This window comes from Microtus oregoni, unplaced genomic scaffold (genome assembly GCF_018167655.1).
Source record: "Microtus oregoni isolate MIOR12 unplaced genomic scaffold, Mior012 000107F_ref0000227, whole genome shotgun sequence".
Lineage (NCBI taxonomy): Eukaryota > Metazoa > Chordata > Mammalia > Rodentia > Cricetidae > Microtus > Microtus oregoni.
In genome coordinates this window covers 1,743,209-1,763,473 of record NW_024544725.1, presented here as the reverse complement: position 1 = coordinate 1,763,473, position 20,265 = coordinate 1,743,209, and the positions used below count along the sequence as shown (strand labels likewise).

Genomic DNA, 20,265 nt, shown 5'->3' with positions numbered 1-20,265 from the left:
ATGGCAGCATTGTTTGTAATATCCAGAACCTGGAAACAACCTAGATGCCCTTCAACGGAAGAATGGACGAAGAAAGTATGGAATATATACATATTAGAGTATTACTCAGCAGTAAAAAACAAGGACTTCTTGAATTTTGCATACAAATGGATGGAAATAGAAAACACTATCCTGAGTGAGGTAAGCCAGACCCAAAAAGAGGAACATGGGATGTACTCACTCATATTTGGTTTCTAGCCATAAATAAAGGACATTGAGCTCATAATTCATGTTCCTAGAGAAGCTAAATAAAAAGGTGAATCCAAAGACAAACACATAGGCATCCTCAGGAATATTAACCTTCATCAGGCGATGAAAGGAGACAGAGACAGAGACCCACATGGGAGCACGGGACAGAAATCTCAAGGTCCAAATCAGGAGCAGAAGGAGACGGAGCACAAGCAAGGAACTCAGGACCACGAGGGGTGCACCCACACACTAAGACTATGGGGATGTTCTATTGGGATCTCACCAAGGCCATCTGGCCTAGGTCTGAAAAAGCATGGGATAAATCCGGACTAGCTGAACATAGCGGACAATGAGGAATACTGAGAATTCAAGAACAATTGCAGTGGGTTTTTGATCCTATGCACGTACTGGCTTTGTGGGAGCCTAGGCAGTTTGGATGCTCACCTTACAAGACCTGGATAGAGGTGGGCAGTCCTTGGGCTTCCCACAGGTCAGGGAACCCTGATTGCTCTTCGAGCAGATGAGGGAGGGGGATTTGATTGGGGGAGGGGGAGGGAAATGGGAAGCGGTTGCAGGGACGAGGCAGAAATCCTTAATAAATAAATAAATTAAAAAAAAAACAAAACAAAAATGAGAATTACAAACCAATATGCCCCATAAACATTGATGCAAAAATATTCAATAAAATACTCACAAACTGAATCTAAAACCATATTAAAAAGATCATCCATCATGATCAAGTAGGTTTCATTCCAGAAAGAAATGCAGGTCCAACATATTAAAATCTGCCAATACAATCTACCAAATAAACAAACTGAAATTTAAAAAAAGTGTGATCATTCCATTAGATGCTAAAAAAGTCTTTGACAAAATACAACACCCTTTTATGATAAAAGATTTAGAGATATCAGGGATACAAAGGACATACATAAATATAAGAAAGGCAACATACTGTTCTGGAGTATTAATTTAAGATGTGTTACTTTGCCTACTCAAAACATCTGATTAGTCTAAAAGGGGGCTTAGTGGCCAATGGCTAGGCAGGAGAGGGATAAGATGAGCTGCCAGGAAGAGAGAATAAATAGAGAAAAAAGGAGGGGCAAAAAAGGGAGAAAAGAGGGAGAGGAAGATACTAGGGCCAGTTACACAGCCACACAACCAAACATGGAATAAGAAGGAAAGGAAAGAAATAGAGACAGCTAAAAGCCCAGAGGCAAAAGGTAGAAAAATAAAAAAAAATGACTAGAAATAAGCCAAAGCCAAGGCAAGGCCTGACATTTATAAAAAAAAAATAAGTCTCTGTATGATTATTTGGTAGTTCGGTAATGGGCCCTCAGTGTCAATGAGTAATAATAACCAATGGCATTATACAGCAAGCCAATAGCCAACATAAAATTAAATGTTGTGAAACAGAAAGCAATTCCACTAATATCAGGAACAAGGCAAGGTTGTCCACTCTCTCCATATCTTTTCAATACATAGGACGTGAAGTTCTAGTTGGAGCTCTAAGACAAAGGAGATGAAGGGATTTAAATTGGAAAGGAAGTCAATTTATTGTTATTTGCACATGATATGATAGTATACATATATGATTCCAAAAATCCTACCAGGGAACTCCTACAGCTGATAAATACTTTTAGTAAAGTATCTGGATAAAAAAATTAACTAAAAAACCCCTGTAACCCTCCTATAAACATGGTAAATAGACTGAGAAAGAAATAGGAAAACAATATCTTTCACAATAGCCACAATTAATATAAAATATCTTGGTGTAACTCAAACAAAGCAAGTGAAAGACCTATATGACAAGAATTTCAAGTCTATGAAGAAGAAAACTGAATAAGATATCAGAAGATGGAAAGATTTCCCATGCTCATAGATCAGTAGGATTAACATAGTAAAAATGGCCATTTTGCCAGGTAGTGGAGGCGCACACCTTTAATCCAAGCACTTGGGAGGCAGAGACAGGTGGATCTCTATGAGTTTGAGACCAGCCTGTTTTACAAGATTTAGTTCTAGGACAGGTTCCAAAGCTACAGGAAACCCTGTCTCGAAAAACAAACAAAAAAATAGCTATTTTACCAAAAGCAACCTACAGATTCCATGCAATTGCCATCAAAATCCCAACTCAAGTTTTTACAAACCCTGAAAGAATAATATTTAATGTGCTATGGAAAAAAAAACCTAGGATACCTGAAACAAGAAAGAAGTTCTAGAGGTAACTTTATCCCTAATTTTAAGCTCTACCACAGAGCTATAGTAATATAAACTGCATGGTATTGACATAAAACAGACCAGTTGATCAATGGAATAAAATTGAAGACCCAGACAGAAATCCACACACCTATGGATACCTGATTTTTGAGAAAGAAGCCAGAAATACACATTTGAAAAAAATAAAGAATCATTAACAAATACTGCTGGTCTAAATGTATGTTGGCATATAAAAGAATGCAAATAGGTCCATATCTATCACCCTGCACAAAACTCAAGTCCAAGTGGATCAAAGAACTCAACATAAAACAAGATATATCAAACATGATAGAAAAGTAGAAAATAGTCTTGAACACATTGGCAAAAGAGCCAACTTTTTCAACAGAACACCAGTAATACAAACACTAAGATTTACAATTAATAAGTGGGACCTCCTGAAACTGAAAAGCCTTTTTAAGGCAAAGGACACTGTTAATAATACCAAATGACTGCTTATAGAAAAGGAAAAAAACTTCACCAAACCTACATCTGACAGAAGGCTGATCTCTAAAATATATAAATAACTCAAGAAACTAGATATTAGCAAAGAAATTAATCCAATTAAAAATGGGGTACAGATGTCAAAAGAGTAATATCAAATGGCTAAGAAACACAGAAATGTTCACCATCATTAGCCATTAGGAAAATGCAAATCAAAATGACTCTGAGATTCTATCTTATACCTGTCAGGTGGTAAGATAAAAACAAGCAACAGCTCATGTTGGAGAGTACGTGGAGTAAGGGAAACACTCCTCTATTGCTATGGGGAGTGCAAACTTGCATAGTCACTTTGGAAATCAATATGGAAGTTTCTCAGAAAATTGGGAATCAATATACCTCAAGACCCAGTTATACTAATCTTGGGCATATACCAATAGGATGCCCACCCATACATACCCCAAGGACAATTTTATAGCAGCTTTATTCATAATAGCCACAAACTGGAAACAACCTAGATATCCCTCAAGCAAAGAATGGATAAGGAAAATGTGGGACTTTTACACAATGGAGTGTAACTCAACTGTTTAAAAGTATCATGATGAAATTTGCACGCAAATATATAGAATTAGAAAAAAATAACAAACGAAGTAACCCATACCCCGAAAAAAGTGGTATGTACTCACTTATAGGTGGATATTAGCTGTGATATAACTGATCAACATGCTACAATCCTCAGACCCAGAGAGGCTAGGTAACATAGAGGACTCAATGGGAAGAGGAATGTGTAAATCTCCCTTGCTAGTGGAAATAGATTTCATGGATGGCCTGGGAAAGGGTGTGAATGAGAACAGAAGGGAACAGGTGGGAAGGTGGAAGAAGAGAATATTGAGAGAGACAACTGGATTCAGGGGGTATCTTGGGGGGTGAGGAAGAAACCTAGTACAATGAAAATTCCCAGGAATTTATGATATTGACTCTAGCAAAGAGTTCTACTAATAGGGGATATGGAGCCTGAAACAGTCACCTTCTCTAACCAGGCAAGGCTTCCAGTGGAAGAATTAGAACACTAACTCAGCCACATAATGACCTACAATTTGTCTTTCCTGCAAGATGTGCTGGAGTAAAGATGACAGAGAACTTGTGGGAGGGGCCAACCAATGACTGGTCCAACTTGAGACCTATGACATAAGAGGGAGTCCATGTTTGTCACTGCATAGATGGCCAGGATACATAGGCTGGATAGCCCAGAAACCTAGACTAGAACCAAACACATCTTGAAAAAATGAAAGAAAATGTCAATGATTTGATTTACAATGATGCTCTACTATACTTGTAGCCTGGCACCTAGGATAATCATCATTAGAGAGGCTTTACCTAACAAGTGATGGGAGCAGATGTAGAAATCCATAGCCAAACATTAGGCAGAGCTTGGGGAATCCTGTGGAAGTGTGGGAGGAAGGATTTTAAGAGCTGGAGGTTTTAAGAACTTCACAAGAAAATGGCTCAGAATCAACTAACCAGTGCTATTAAGAGTTTGCAGAGACTGCATGGACAATTAGGGAGCCTGTATAGTTTTGACCTAGTTCTCTGCATATATGTTAAAGTTGTATAGCTTGATGTTTCAGTGGGACTCCTAACAGTGTGAACAGGAGCTGTCTTTGACTCTTGCCCACTTTGGGACCCTTTCTATCCTATTGGCTTCCCCTACCCAGCCTTGATAAGAGTGGATATGTATAGTCTTATTGCAATTTTATATCCCATGTTTGGTTGATATCCCTGGGAGAGTTGGCCTTTTCTGAAGGGAAACGGAGAAGGAGTGGATCTTGGGGAGAGGTAAGGTGAGGAGAGGACTAAGAGGAGAGGAAGGAGGGGAAACTGCAGTTGGAATGTAATAAATGACAGAATAAAATAAATACAGAAAGAAACAGAAGCAACACTTTCAAACTCCTATGAATACAGTATAGCTTTAGTACCATAACCAGACAAAGGCACAACAGAAAAGAAGAGCTACAGGCCCAATATTCTGATTAACACAGATTTTTAAAAATCTTCAATAAAATACTTGCAAAAAATAGAGGCATATATCAAAAATATTCATCATGCCAGGATGAATAAGCAGATGATAAGTCATTAAATGTAATAAATCACAGAAAATGGTCCTAAAGATAAAAAGATTGTCACATGGTTTTCTCAATAGTTGCAGAAAAAGCTTTTGACAAAATCTACTATTCATCATAATAAATGTCCTAGATATTGTAAGACTAGAGGGAACATATTTTAACATAAATGTTTATACATGAGAAACCCACAGCCAACATCATCATAACTGGAGAAAACTCAAAGTAATCCCATTGAAATCAGGAAGAAAACAAGGATGTCCACTATCTACATACTTTTTCAATATAGTGGTCAAAGCACTAGCTGGAGCAATGAGGAAAGAAAAAGAAATTAAAGGAATATGAATAGTCAAAGAGATGTCAAACCATCCCCATTTTCAGATGACATGATATGATTATTTAAGATACCCTAAAACACTTATCCAGGAAGCATCTAGAAGTAAGCAACACTTTCAACAAACTGTCAAGATGAGAGTACAGTTAAAAAATTAATACCTTTTCTGATACACCAATGACAAATACACTGAGAAAAAGATCATGGACAAACACTCATTCACATTATCCTCAGGAAAATAAATATCTAGGAATAAACCTAACAAATAAATTAAAAAACACATTTATAATGAAAACTTTACATCTCTAAAGAAAAGCTGAGAAAGACAGTAGGAAATGGAAAGACGTCCCATGCTCACAAAATGGTAGCATTAACATTATGGAAATGACTATTACACTAAAAGCTATTCACTCAATGAAATTCAATAAAAAATCCCTGTCTAATTCTTCACAGAAATAGAAAAATAACATTCTAATATTCATTTGGAATTAAGACCCCAGATTGCCAAAGCAATCATAAATAAAATAAACAGTTTTGGAGGGATTATCATTCCAGATTTTAAGATATACCACAATGTTACATTATAATAAAAACCAGTACAGTACTAGCACAAAAAATCAAGCATGTAGACCAATAGAAGAAAATTCAGTAATCATCGCTACAGCCATCTAATATATCTGACAAAGCTAAAAAAATCATACACTGGAGAAAAGATAGCTTCATCAACAAATGATATTATGAAAACTGGATGTTCGCATGATCACCCTTACTAACAATTAACTCAAAATGGATCAAAGATCTCACTGTTCACTTGAAACTTTAAGAATAAAAAACCAATTATCATATAAGATACGGGTGAAGAAACATATTTCTGAAAAGGACTCCATTTATCCAGGACCAACAACTGACAAGTAGGACCTCATGAAACTTAAAACCTTCTGAACAGCTTAGGAAACAATCAAGAGTAAAGAAGAGAACCTTTCAGCTATACACATGATAGAAGATTAATATCAAATATATATAAAGAACTCAAAAATTGACTCCTAAAACAAACGAAATATTTAATAAATGTGCTATGGAAGTAAACAGTTCTGAAACAAAAGTAGCTAAGAAATATCTCAAAAATGTTCATCATCCTTAGCAATTAGAGAAATGAAAATCAAAACAGTTTTGAGATTGTATCTTACCTCAGTCAGAATGACTGAAGGCAACAAAATAAATGCTGCATAGGACACAAGGAAAGGAAAGGCATCATTTACTGCTGGTAGGATTATATACTGGTAGTCACTCTGCAAATCTGTGTGATAATTATCCAAAAGCTAGAAATAAGTCTACCATATGAACCAGTAATACTGCTTCTTGGCAAATGCCTAAAGGAGTCAACAACCTATTCCAGATACTTATTTAGCAAATGCTCACTTTTGCTCTATTACATAGTGAATAAATGTAATCAACCTAGTTGCCCTTCATATGGAAAATGGATCATGAAAATATAATACAGATACACTCTGGAATGGTATTTGGTAGTAAAAACAGGAAGTAGCAATAAAATTTCAGATTAATGGGTGGAACTAGAAAATATATTGAATGAGGTAACTTAAATCCAGACATGTTTTCTCTCATCTGTGCACCTAGCTCCAAATCTTCGGATATGAATATATAACTTGAGGCAACCTCAGAATCCAGGAAACCAAGTAGAAAGGGACTAAAGGGGAGCTTTGGAGAGGATGTTAAAGCCTTATGCCATATCCTTCCTATATATTAACAACTTCGTTGGTTTATTTTACAGAATGAATACCATCTTCAAGGAGACTAAGTTGGGTAACTCTGAAAACTTGTTTTATACAATTTACTGAATTTTTAAAAATATATATTCTGAGTATGATTTGGCATTTAAAACTAGAGGAAACATATTCATAGAAATTTGCTATTGAATGTAATTAATTAAAAAGAAAATTTATTTGTACATAAGCTATGTTTATGCAGAAAAGGCTCAGAAATCAATGAATGTTTGTGTTCATTGTAAATAGGTAGTTTGTTACTTTCTTGTTTTTTCTTCATTGACATAATATAAAAAATAATATGTAAGGTTCTGGAAATTTAACACATTAAAAACAAGACATTCTTAACATCGGTATGCTTAGTTTTATTTCTTCATGAGGGCACTTAAATTCTGGTCTTATGATAGATAAATTTGGAACATCACTTTCATCTACAATTTTACTTTCATTTTTAAAATTATTTATAACTTGTGTGTATGTGTTTGTGTACACGTGTACTGGTACATGTGTAGAGGTCAGAGAAAAAAATATGGGAGTTGGTTCTTTCCTTCCACCACGTACGTCTCAGGGATCAAACTTAGATCATGAGGAGTGACAGTAGGCACCTGGAACCACTTATAAATCTTGCAGGGTCAAGTATATAATTTTTAGATGTTACTCTGAAATCTAAATCTTAAGTCAAATGTAATTCTATCTCCTCAGGCACACAAAATGTTTTCCATTTTTGATCAGTCATACCACCAATATCATTCACATTAGAAAACTGAGTTTCCTTGTTTCCTCATGCATCTAACTATTTACAAATTTTAAGTTGCTTTTATTTTAATATCCCAAGTATATTTTCCCTTCTCCATATTCACTGCCTTCTGCCTTATTTCAAGAACATGTGAGTTAATGTCTAGAATAATACAGGGAAGCAAGCTTTCTAGTCAGTCCCCTTAACTCTCAGCTTTCTCTAAAATCCATCCCCATACCACCAATCAACGGAGTTCTTTGCAGCTCAATCAGATCATATTATTACCCTGCTTTAAATCCTTAATAATTATACATTTTCTGAGAGAAGACTTATTTTTCTATTAGGGGAAACAAGGGTTTTACATCTGTTTCCCATATGTGTTACTATCACCACCTCATTTACACTATGAACTCTATGAATGCTAAACTATTGGTAGTTCCCCAAATGCATGGATGACTGATAACTAGAAACTTGAGGATGGAATCAAGGCATACTGTTTACATGAGGCTTATTAAGGAAGTAATTTTTATCTTGAGGGAAGATATAAAAGAGAACATGGGGTGTATGTGTGCACACGTGTATAAACAATGTAAGGCATGGAAATATTTAGGAAACTTGGAAAGCTGGAGATGACACTTAAATTTAAGAAATGACTAATAGAGCACACAGAGTGTCTTCCTTCTCTGCATCTTATACAAAAGTGTCTCAAATTAACATGGCTTGATTGTCTAGTATGTAGTGTACCTGAAATTCAACAGTCAAATAGGTGTTTATTCAAATATGCCTAGAAACCCAGCTCTGCTTTCTAATTGAAAAGAAAATAAATTTTTCTTTATTTTGATTATTTTTCAGTTATCTTGTTAAGTCCTATACAATAGGTTGTTTCTTACAGGAGGACCCCATAGATAACTTCATTGAATGAGACAAATAGAAAGTTAAACACTGAACAATAATGATGAGTCTTAACTATTTTAATTTTGAGCCTCATCCTCACAAGACAGTAGCAACAACAACAATGAAGATTAACAATGAAATAGATATTCATTATGTGTTCTTTTAAATCTAGAATGGTCACCACAAATATATAAGACATAAATAAGATATGCCTTAAAATTATTTTAAAGGTAAAACTGTCTTGAGAATACAAGGAAGAATTTCTGCTTGAAAAACAGGTTTATATTTTGAATACTTAACAATAAAATTTACTTTTGTATGTCTAGAGAGGATTACAGTGTGTCCTCTTCCTAATTCCAGAGTCTACCATATGTAAGTAATTTGGATGGGGGCAAATGCTACATGGTACTTTTAAATATTTGTGGCCACAACAGAAAATAAAAGCTTTGACATATAATGTGGAGAATATCTAAGAATAATAAACATAAAATAAACATTGCTCAGGAATCTTTGTAGTTCTTTTTTTGAAGTTATGGGCTCATATTCTCAGAACCTTCTTGTTTGTGCTTTTGTCTTTTCCATCTTAAGGTATTCTTTTCATTAATCAAAGGCCAAGGTTTGTCTGCTAACTGGAGTTTGAGCTGCAACAACAGGAAAAAAACAAACTAAGGAATATAAGTGGTAGTAAAAAAATGTATTTCTGCTTAGAGTATTTCAAATAATTATTGTAATAGAAAATATTGAATATTGTGATCCTTGAAAAATTCAAATCCTTACTCTAGAAACTGCTACAATTACATTATAATAACAGAGAAAATACTATTTCTTAAATTATCAAGATGGAACCATAGTGATATTTACTTTGTAACCTATATAGATGATATATTACATTAAGGCTCTATTTACTACATTTGATTGCTAAAATAGAATGCTATAGCTAATATACAAATTAACTCTATATGTTTAATTATATGCTATTTAATTTGATAGCTATGTAATCATGGAAACATTACTTGATTATTCTATGCTTCTAATTCTTCATTTGGGAAACAGAGACAATGTAGCTACATAAAATTGTACTTCATATTACTAAGAGCTTGAATAACTGCAAATTTCATCTGTCTTATAATGTCATTGATTTCTCAACCGTTTTTATGTAACCTTACATATTATTTACAATTTTTATTAAGAATATTTTGAATGAATTAAATACTTAATTTTTCTGAACTTTTGGTTAAACCCCCATAATTAATAATCTTGGTATTTTTTTCTGGTTGAGACTCATATAATTATCTATAGTATTATTCAGGGCCTATAACACTTTTCTTTCTTCACTGTCTATCACCATGTATTTATTTAGCTATTACCAGTACCTATTTGTAGTATACATTTACAAGATGAAAAACGTAGCTCTGATGCTATAATAAAGAGAATCCCTGAAAAATCTGGAAAATTATGATCCAAGATTTTTTTTTCAGAAGGATCACAGGCATTTATTTTTCTATACACAAGAGCAGTAACAAAGGTATTCCTTATCCAGAACTTGGGAAAACTGGTTCACATTGGATTCCTCGCTTATGCTTTTGTACGTTTGTATTTGCCTCAGAAAACTACACATAACATAAATATAGAGAAAAGTTTAAAAGAAAATTTAAATCAATTTTTCTTGTATGAGACAGAGTCTTATATAGCATTCATTGGTCTATGTGGAATGTGCTATGTAGATGAGGCTATGTAGAACTCGAAGAGATCTATCTGATTGTTTCTGCCCCTGAGTGCTGGAATTAAAGACATGTGCCACCTCCCCTGGCAACATCTTTATATATTATAAGATTAATGATGATTTTTCTCACAAATTATCAAGAGAAAAAATGAAAGATTTACATTAGTAGAGGCTCTCTTTTTTTTAATTGCTCGGTTTTTTTTTTCTTCTCAGAATTTTTGGAGAGAATTACTTGGGTTACTTTCAATTTGAAACCTTTAACTATACCAAAAGGAGAATACAATTCACTTTATTATATCAAACTGAACATTTTCAAGTCCCTTTCTTACTTATAGCTGTCGTTAAATGGTAGACCACTTGTCTAACACAACAGTGGCCCTGGTTCAATAACTAAACACTATGAAAATATGAATGATTAAAGTCCTTATCTGGCAAGTAATATAACACTAAGAGACCATCAAACACTTTAGTAACATGGAAAAATATTAAATTGTTATATAAAATAGATACTTTAAGGTAATGTCTGGTAAACTGATGGTCCTCTAAATAAAGAAGTTGAACAATTAACAGACCTTGAGCAAGTTGCCTTTATATTTGAACAGGAGATCTTTCGTGGTATGTCAGACTGAAAATTTCTAAGAAACACATCTTCAACTGTAAGAAAATATAGCATACTTATAAAAAGCAAGGAGTGGGAAAATTGATTATCTCTATGTAAATATATTGAGGTATACATTTTTAAAAAATAGTGCATTTTCTAGACTATGTGGGCATTTAATATTTCTTTTAAGGTCTACGAAATAAACTAATTAAATGTATAAATATCCTGTTATGAAATAACAGTTTAAAATCTGATACATTTGTTTATGCTGTGGAACATTTGTTTAATAATGCAAAGATGTGTTGCATTCTTTTATGTTGCTTTGTAAGCTCTGTTACTTTGCCTGTCTAAAACATCTGATTGATCTAATAAAGACTTGAGTGGGTAATAGCCAGGCAGGAGAGGGATAGATGGGGCTGGCAGACAGAGAGAATATATATGAGAGATCTGGGAAGAATATTGAGGAGTGAGAAAAGGAGAAGGAGAGAGGGACTCCAGGGTCCAGTCATCCAGCTACACAGAAAGCCACAGATTAAGAAAAAAAAAAGAAAGGTATATAGAATAGAGAAATATAAGCCCAGAGGCAAAAGATAGATGAGATAATTTAAGAAAAATCGGGATAAAACAAGCCAAGCTAAAGCTGGGCACTCATAAGTAAAAATAAGTCTCCGTGTGTTTATTTATTTGGTAGATTAGTAGTGGGTCCCTCCAAAGAGCCAAAATAATGAAAAAAAAAGAACATTTTGGCACTCCAACATGAGGCTTGAATATTCCTAGTGCCCAAAAAAGCTGGAAAAAATGATGTGGCTCTTTTAAGAAACTCTACCTTAGACTTCTGGTCCCATTGGCAGTGGGACTAAGATTTATTCCTACTGCTTGCCCTGACTTTTTGGGAATATACTTTTTTGGAGGGATATCTTACTCAACCTAGATATAGTAGGGAGGGCCTTGGTCCTTCCTCAAAGCAATGTGCCTTACTGTCTCTGCGGAGTGGATGGTGGGGGGAGGTAATGGGGCAAGGTAAAGGGGACAGGAGAAGGGGAGGGACTGGGAACTTGGATTGGCACATAAAATGAAAAAAAAGATATTTTAAAAAATTAAAAAAAGAAACTCTATCTAAGAACAAAGCACTTAAACAGCCCTTTCCACACTTTATACAAATAAAAATCTAAGTGAAAAATGCCTGTCACACTGCAGGACACAAGCATTCCATAGCTGGGGGTTGCATACAGTCCCTGGTCAAACTTACCTTCAACCTAGCTGAGAACTTTAGATTTGGCTTTCACCAAATTAGAAGTGGGCAGAGTCAGCCTCCAAAGCTGTGCAGAAGTCATAGTCATGTCTCTTAGCTAAGAGTTTAAAGGTTCATGTGAACAAAAAAGACTAGCGATATGCAAGAAGACAGATCCAGATGAAAAAAAAAAATCTTCCAAAAGGTTACAATGTGTATAACAATGTGAGTAGGCTTAAGAAAAAAATTATATAGACAGTAAAACAAAGAAAGAAATATATTAAAAACAATCAAGTGTTTAAAGAGAGAAGTAAAAGTAAAAAAGAAAAGGTCACATTGAGATAGGAAATACACAGAAAGTCTGGGTTCTGTATGTTATTGCGTTGCTTTTGAATTTTTTGATTGCTGAGAAGCAAATGATAGCTGCTAAAGCAACTGGAATTGAGAGACTACTGAAATAAACCAGCCTATATACTTTAAGAATGCCTTAACTTTAAAATGGAAGTAAAATTATGTATCTGTAAAGTGAAACTTGAAAGATGTGCTGCTTTGGAGAATAGGTTTTGTTTTTGATCCTACATGAGACAGGAGACTGTAGCTTCCTTCAGGATCAATAATGGATCAAGTTTGATCAGGGGAGACCTACTGAATCTTGACAGGTGATATCTATCAACGAAGGCTACAGCTGATCTTCCCAGGACTTGGTCATTATCTCAGTTTTATCAAGGACCCCCTAAAGATGCCTTCTTCCACAGACAACAGGAAGCAATATAGAGAACACAATGCCCACATTCCCAAGAGATAGGATGGGTGGTCTTTGGTTATTTGGTTTATTATGGATTTTTTTTATCATTTAAAAGAATATAGGAATATACGATAAAAGGACAACTATTAATCTCAGATATTTTGCATTGACATGGCTTTTGTTATATTTATACAAATTGAAAGTAATTTTTGTTATACTGTACATATGTTTCTACTCTTGGTTAGGGTAATGTGCTTACACAGATCATTTAAAATGCAAAGCATAATTAAGAAATGAGGTTAATAGTTAATCAGTAATAATTAAACTTGTAGTCACCTTAGGTTTTCAAGGTTATAAACAAGTATAGTTTAAACAGATAAATGATCTTCATACATTCAAAGGCTATAGAATATGACATTTAAAATGTTTTATTAACATAGGGCTTTTCATGACAGTGAGATACACCTGCTCCTGCAATCACCAATTTACTTCATTAAAGAATGATGAAACTATATATGGAGTTTACTTTCAGTGAGGGAAGGCTAGCCATTTGGGAAAGTAACTGCTCTTGCCTTGACTACTTGAGAGTATGCTGTATAGACTGCCCATGCAGGACTCTCAGCAAAGTGACTCCTGCACATTGCCAAAACCAGGTAGGACAATCCTTCCAACTTTCTGCTTCATAGAAGAGTCTGCCAGAGTCTGTCTATGCCTGTAGGCTTAAGATGGACGCCGTAAAATTTCAGAGAAACTTTGGATGACTCTTATGGCAGCTGATTTCTCTATTGTTAGGTAATATTACATCCTTCTGAGGCTTTTCATGGAGTTGAAGTCTAGATAGTTATATGTGCAGTTTTCCTTAGTTAGGATAGAAAGTAAATCAGGTATAAACTTTTGGATTACCTAAGATAGATAATGGAGTATTTTCTCTAAATTTGCAAAATACAAATAGACTAAATATTGAAAATGTAATACTTACTGGATAACTATTTTGTTGTAAATAGTTTTATTATGTTAAAGTTAAAACCTTTCATTTTTATTTAGACAAAAGAGGAAATGTTGTGGAATATTAGCTTAAAATGTGCTTAAAAATGGGGCACTGAACTGAACAGAGAATTCTCAACAGAAGAAGTTCAAATGGCCAAAAGACACTTAAGGTCATGCTCAACTTCCTTAGCGATCAGGGAAACGCAAATCAAAACAACTTTGAGATACCATCTTACACCTGTCAGAATGGCTAAAATATAAAACACCAATGATAGCCTTTGCTGGAGAGGTTGTGGAGTAAGGGGTACACTCATCCATTGCTGGTAGGAATGCAAACTTGTGCAACCACTTTGGAAATCAGTGTGGCGATTTCTCAGGAAATTTGGAATAAACCTACCCAATGACCCAGCAACACCACTCTTGGGAATATACCCAAGAGATGCCCTATCATATTACAAAAGCATTTGTTCAACTATGTTCATAGCAGCATTGTTTGTAATAGACAGAACTTGGAAACAACCAAGATGCCCTTCAATGGAAGAATGGATGAAGAAAGTGTGGAATATATACATATTAGAGTACTACTCAGCGGTAAAAAACAATGACATCTTGAATTCTCCATGCAAATGGATGCAAATAGAAACCACTATCCTGACTGAGGTAAGCCAGACCCAAAAAGATGAACATGGAAAGTACTCACACATAATTGTTTTCTAGCCATAAATAAAGGACATTGAGCCTATAATTCGTGATCCTAGAGAAGCTAAATGAGAAGTTGAACCCAAACAAAAACATATAGTTCTCCTCCTGTATATTGTAAGTAGACAAGATTGCAGGGCAAAAACTGGGAACTGGGGGTGGGGTGGGATGGGGGAAAGGGGAGATGGGGAGAGAAAAGTGAGAAGGGGAGGATGGGAAGAACCTGGGGGAATGGGATGGTTGGGATAAAGGAAGGGCAGATATGGGAGCAGGGAAGTATATATCTTAATTAAGGGAGCCAATTTTAGAGTTGGCAAGAGACTTGACCCTAGAGAGGTTCCTTGGTGTCCAGGGAGATGTCCCCAGCTAGTTCCTTGGGCAATTGAGGAGAGGGAGCCTGAAATGGCCCTGCCCTATAGTCATACTGATGAATATCTTGCATATCATCATAGAACCTTCATCTGACAATCGAAGGAGATAGAGACAGAGACCCACATTGGAGCACCGGACTGTGCTTTCATGGTCCAAATGAGGAGCAGAAGGAGGGAGAACATGAGCAAGGAAGTCAGGACAGCAAGGGGGGCACCCACACACTGAGACAATGGGGCTGATCTATTGGGAACTCACCAAGGCCAGTTGGACTGGCTCTAAGAAAGCATGGGATAAAACCAGACTCTCTGAACATGGCGGACAATGAGGACTGCTGAGAAGCCAAGAACAGTGGCACTGGGTTTTGATCCTACTGCATGTACTGGCTTTGTGGGTGCCTAGGCTGTTTGGGTGCTCACCTTCCTAAACCTGGATAGAGGTGGGAGGACCTTGGACTTCCCACAGGGCAGGGAACCCTGACTGCTCTTAGGGCTGTAGAGGGAGGGGGAGGTGAACGGGGAAGGGAAATAGGAGGCGGAGGCGGGGAGGAGGCAGAAATTTTTAATAAAAAAAATAACCTATAATAGTGCTACATTTGTTTATGCTGTGAAACATTTGTTTAATAATGCAAGGTTGTGTTGCATTCTTTTACGTTGCTTTGTAAGCTCTGTTACTTTGCCTGTCTAAAACACCTGATTGGTCTAATAAAGAGCTGAGTGGATAATAGCCAGGCAGGAGAGGGATAGATGGGGCCGGCAGACAGAGAGAATAAATAAATACGAGAAATCTGGGAAGAAGATTGAGGAGTGAGAAAAGGAGGAGAGGGGGACTCCAGGGTCCAGTCACCCAGCTACATAGAAAGCCACAGATTAAGAAAAAAAGGAAGGTATATTTAATAGAGAAAGATAAAACTTTAAAACCATGCTTTCATTTGGCCAAGAATACCAAAAGAATAAACTAATATTTCATTTTTTTCATACTAATGCAAACAGAGGTTCACTTGAGAGAAACGGAAAGACAAGAAAAAACTCTTTAAATTCTAAATATTTTATCTGAGCAATACTCTTTTATTACTTATAACTACCCAATATGAGCTTTAATTTTATATAAGAAAAACATAAAAACCATACTTGCTGTTTCTACTAAGATGCTGTCTCTAGGGAAAAACCATAAAACTGTTCTCTATCAAAGTAAAAGCATTAAGGAGATAATTTTGTACTTCTTTTTTGATTATTTGAATCTGTGCTTCACTCTAAGAGTATAGTTGAATTCATTTACTTATTTAAAAAAAGCAAATTACATGAAGTTGAACATTTGCACAGACACTGAAGTCAAATTTAAGTTTGTTAACCTTGTCTATTGTATAAAATGCAATGTATATCAACTGAATTATGCTTTATTGATAATGTGTTGGTAAAGTTACACAAAAATAACTGTACTTCGTTATTGTCAAAAATAGTTCTCTATGTACTTAAGCATTCTTAATTTGTGAATATAATTCATACTAGAGGAAATAATTGTTAAAATCATAAGTTTATTTATTATTAATAAAAATAAACTAAAAGTTATAAAATCTATTAGTGGGTTTTGCTTTCTTACATGTCATCAAAATATCTCAAGTGTTATTATTCATTTTAAAGTAAATGAGAGTTTAGAATGCCAAAGCTACTTCAAAAACCCTTCTTAAAAATATCAGTGTTTTCAAAGTTGATTTTGGTTAAATGGTTTCATTCACAATACTTAAGATTAATTTTGATTGCTCTTCTTTTTTCCCTCCTTCCTTCTGTCCCATCCCTTCCATAATTCCCTTCACCTTTTCTCTAATGTGAATAGCCAAACAAGGGTACATGTGAGCGATACTTATGTAAAAATCTACTAGCTTGCTTGTGACTAGGTTTACATTTACGAACTATTCAAACATTACTAAGAAAGTAGAGAAGTAGAATAGTCTATTACAGCCTATTCGGTTAGTTTTTTCCACTCACCAATGTATAGAAGATGAATATTTCCTATTGAAAATCACACTACAGCCTTTCCCATGTAAAATAAATAATACTGGATATTTTGTCTCCACTATTCCACAGTTTACATATTCATTAATTTTAAACTAAAATCAATAACCTAATGCTAAAGTTACAAGAAACTGAGGATGAATTTGAAATGTATATTTATGTAAACTTACCTTAAATAAATTATTCACAGCACCTGATGATACAGCAAACTTCATAACATCTGGTAGTTCAGCTTCAACTATAACATCAAAACTGTGGAGTGGAATATTTGGATTGGAAAGAATCTTGAAAGGAGAAGGATCCTTGATGCCAATTGGATTCTGGACCCCAAAAAAATCTTTTAAAAAGCCAGATTTTTTGGAATCAAGGGCATCTGTTGACCCAGTTGCATACTTAGAAGTATAAGGGTCCATGTACCCAGTAGTATTTTGGAACTGAGCACCAATATTTTGGCTATCAAAAATTATATAAGCTCTAACAAATTCAAGTGGATCATAAAATTCAGAGGTTATAGAAAAATGAGGATAAGAAGTATGATTTGTGCCAGTAATAAAATGTGAGATATTTCTATAAACAATTTTAAGAATAGATGATGATATAGAACTGGCTTTTAATTCATTATCAGTTAGAACGTTAATATTGCTGGTACTAGAAGAATTATGATCATTCTGAATATTTCTGATGATAATGTTGAATCCATTTAAATGACTAAGGAAATGTTTATTTTCTGGGGCATAGTTTTTTCCAGCAGTAAATTGAGAGCTAATAGCAGCAGTACAGGTGATGATGTTGCTAGTATCAACGGCATTGATAGTGCTAAGTGCAAAGCTGGTTATACTAGCGTATTTCTTTCTGCCAAAATAGTTTGGGCTGACTAGAAAACTTGATCTTACTTCATATGTAAACCCTGCGATATCATTAAGGTCTGAATAATATTTTATGGCAGTTGTACGTTTGTGATTAGCAGTGCTAGAAGGTTCTGTGTCATAGTTAGAGTCAGACATATTGTTAGGTACAACATTGTGGCTAATAGCATTACTGGGTGTGGTATTATAGTTAGACTCAGTATCTTTTGGGAGTCCATGGCTATTTTGGGGGCTAGGGTTGTTCTTAGGATCAGTTTCATTTTGGATGAAGTCAAAACTGTTGGAAATTTGTCTAATAGTCTCAGAGTAAGTATTGTTTCCTTGTCCAGTGTCATTTCTAGGAAAAGAATCATAGTTGGAACTAGAAATATAGTCCAGCACAGTTCTATTTTTGTTTCCAGAGGCAGAGTTTGGAGTTGTGCTACGCTTGGAGTCAGCATTATTGTGCTGATTGACATCTTCTGCCAGATCAGGAGCATTGCCTAAATCAGTGTAATATTTCAAGTTAGCATCACTGCCGGAGGCCTTATCAATGGCAGGGTCAGATTCGTTGTTATGATCAGTTCCATTTTTAGAGTCACCATCCTTGATGGAATCAGGTCCACTTGTAGGCCCAGAAGCACCACTAGGATCAGAGCCACTATTGTTATCAGTATTATTTTCAGAGTTTCCATCTTTAGGATCACTGCCATCGGGGTCAGATTTATCTTTGGGATCTTTCTTATCTTTGTTGTCTTCATCTTCAGTGTCTGTTTCATCTTCAACATCTGTTTCCTCTTCAGTATTTGTCTCATCTTCATGGTCTGTCTCATCTTTGGAAAGAAGTTTGTTTTCAACATCAGCCTCATCTTTGATATGTCTAGCACTGATAAGTTTAATAATGCTATCATCAGAATTATCCTTATTTTGAGTTTGGGCAGTAAGACTGAATTTGCTTTCACTTGCAGATAATCTTTTTGGTGTCGACATTATGTGGCCAGAGGCACTATGCTGGCCCATGATTTTTTCAGATTTTATAGGAATGGTTTGGGTAGCGGCAGATTTCTTAAGATTTTGGAGAGCTGAACAATTTTCACAATGTAAATAAGAGGTGGAATCCAAAGAAGATTTAAAATCTTCCCTGTGCAGAGAGCAGCGGATGCCCACACAACGCTTAGGATCCAGGGATCGAGATAAAGGGCTATTTCGAGAAGTCTTCACGTGTCTACCAGTTTTAGAACCCAAAGAACATTTAGAATCTGAGGAAATTTGGCTATGTAAAGGTGAGTCCGAGTCAGAATCATCAGAATTTGTGGAGCATTTATGAAAAGAAGAGTTACTGATTTCCATAAAACATCTGGCACATCTTTGAGTTCCCACATCCAAAGAAGATGTAATACTTCTTCGAGTCTTCTGTCTTGTGACAGACTTAGAACTCTTAGAAGTTGGGCTGCCAACAAGTGATGATACATTAGAGGTGCAAGTCTCAGAACTTAGAGGAATAGGAGTAATTTGATACTTTAAACTCTCAAAACCATGGGCATATCTATACTCCCTGCAATGGCGCTTATAGACAGATATTTTCCGGCTGGCTTTTCTGTGATACTTCTCATCAGTGTATGTATGAGAGTCTGGAGAAAAACTATAGCCATGTTTTTCCTTTTTTTTCCCCTGTGACAGCTGCATGGCACTGAGACTTGAAGATGCCTCTTTGAATCTCACAGTTTTGTCTTCATTCTTGTATCTTGTTAACTGACTTCTGCAAACTGAGAGAAGAATAATATATGAGCAAGAGTAAACAAATATATAATGAATCTAACTTTAATGTTCACATTACAATAGAAATCTGTGTAAACAAAACAATTTCCTTCAAAGTATTATGGTGAATTTTATTTGATTTTTAGGGGGAGGCCATGACCCTAAATTTTCTTCTCAATTAAATGTCATTTGAAGCTTTTTAAGATATAAATAAAACATGGTCATTTACTTCTGATAGTCATTTTCTTCAAGTTGACAGAGCTAACTCTTTAGAAAATAAATCACTATATAAGAATTTACAAAATGCTGTGACCAATATACTATAGCTTTACAAATTTGTTACAATAAAGCTATCTACATTGTTTCATTGTATTTCTAGAAATTTTAAGAACTATATTTGTTCCTGAGCTATTCCATTTTTAATATATAAAATCTCCATGTTTAGAGAGAAAAACATATCCTTGTATTTGATATACATTTTGGTATGAGAGTTAACAGAATCTATATCTCC

General features: G+C 35.1%; 1 protein-coding gene across 1 annotated transcript in view; it reads right to left on the bottom strand.

The window, feature by feature from the left end:
• The window catches only part of LOC121443467, a 111,650-nt gene that overhangs the window by 77,522 nt on the left and 13,863 nt on the right, over positions 1 to 20,265 (bottom strand). Inside the window, exon 3 of the mRNA XM_041645217.1 lies at positions 17,322 to 19,762. Coding sequence (XP_041501151.1) covers positions 17,322 to 19,762 — 2,441 coding nt within the window. The remainder of the gene's footprint in view (positions 1 to 17,321; positions 19,763 to 20,265) is intronic.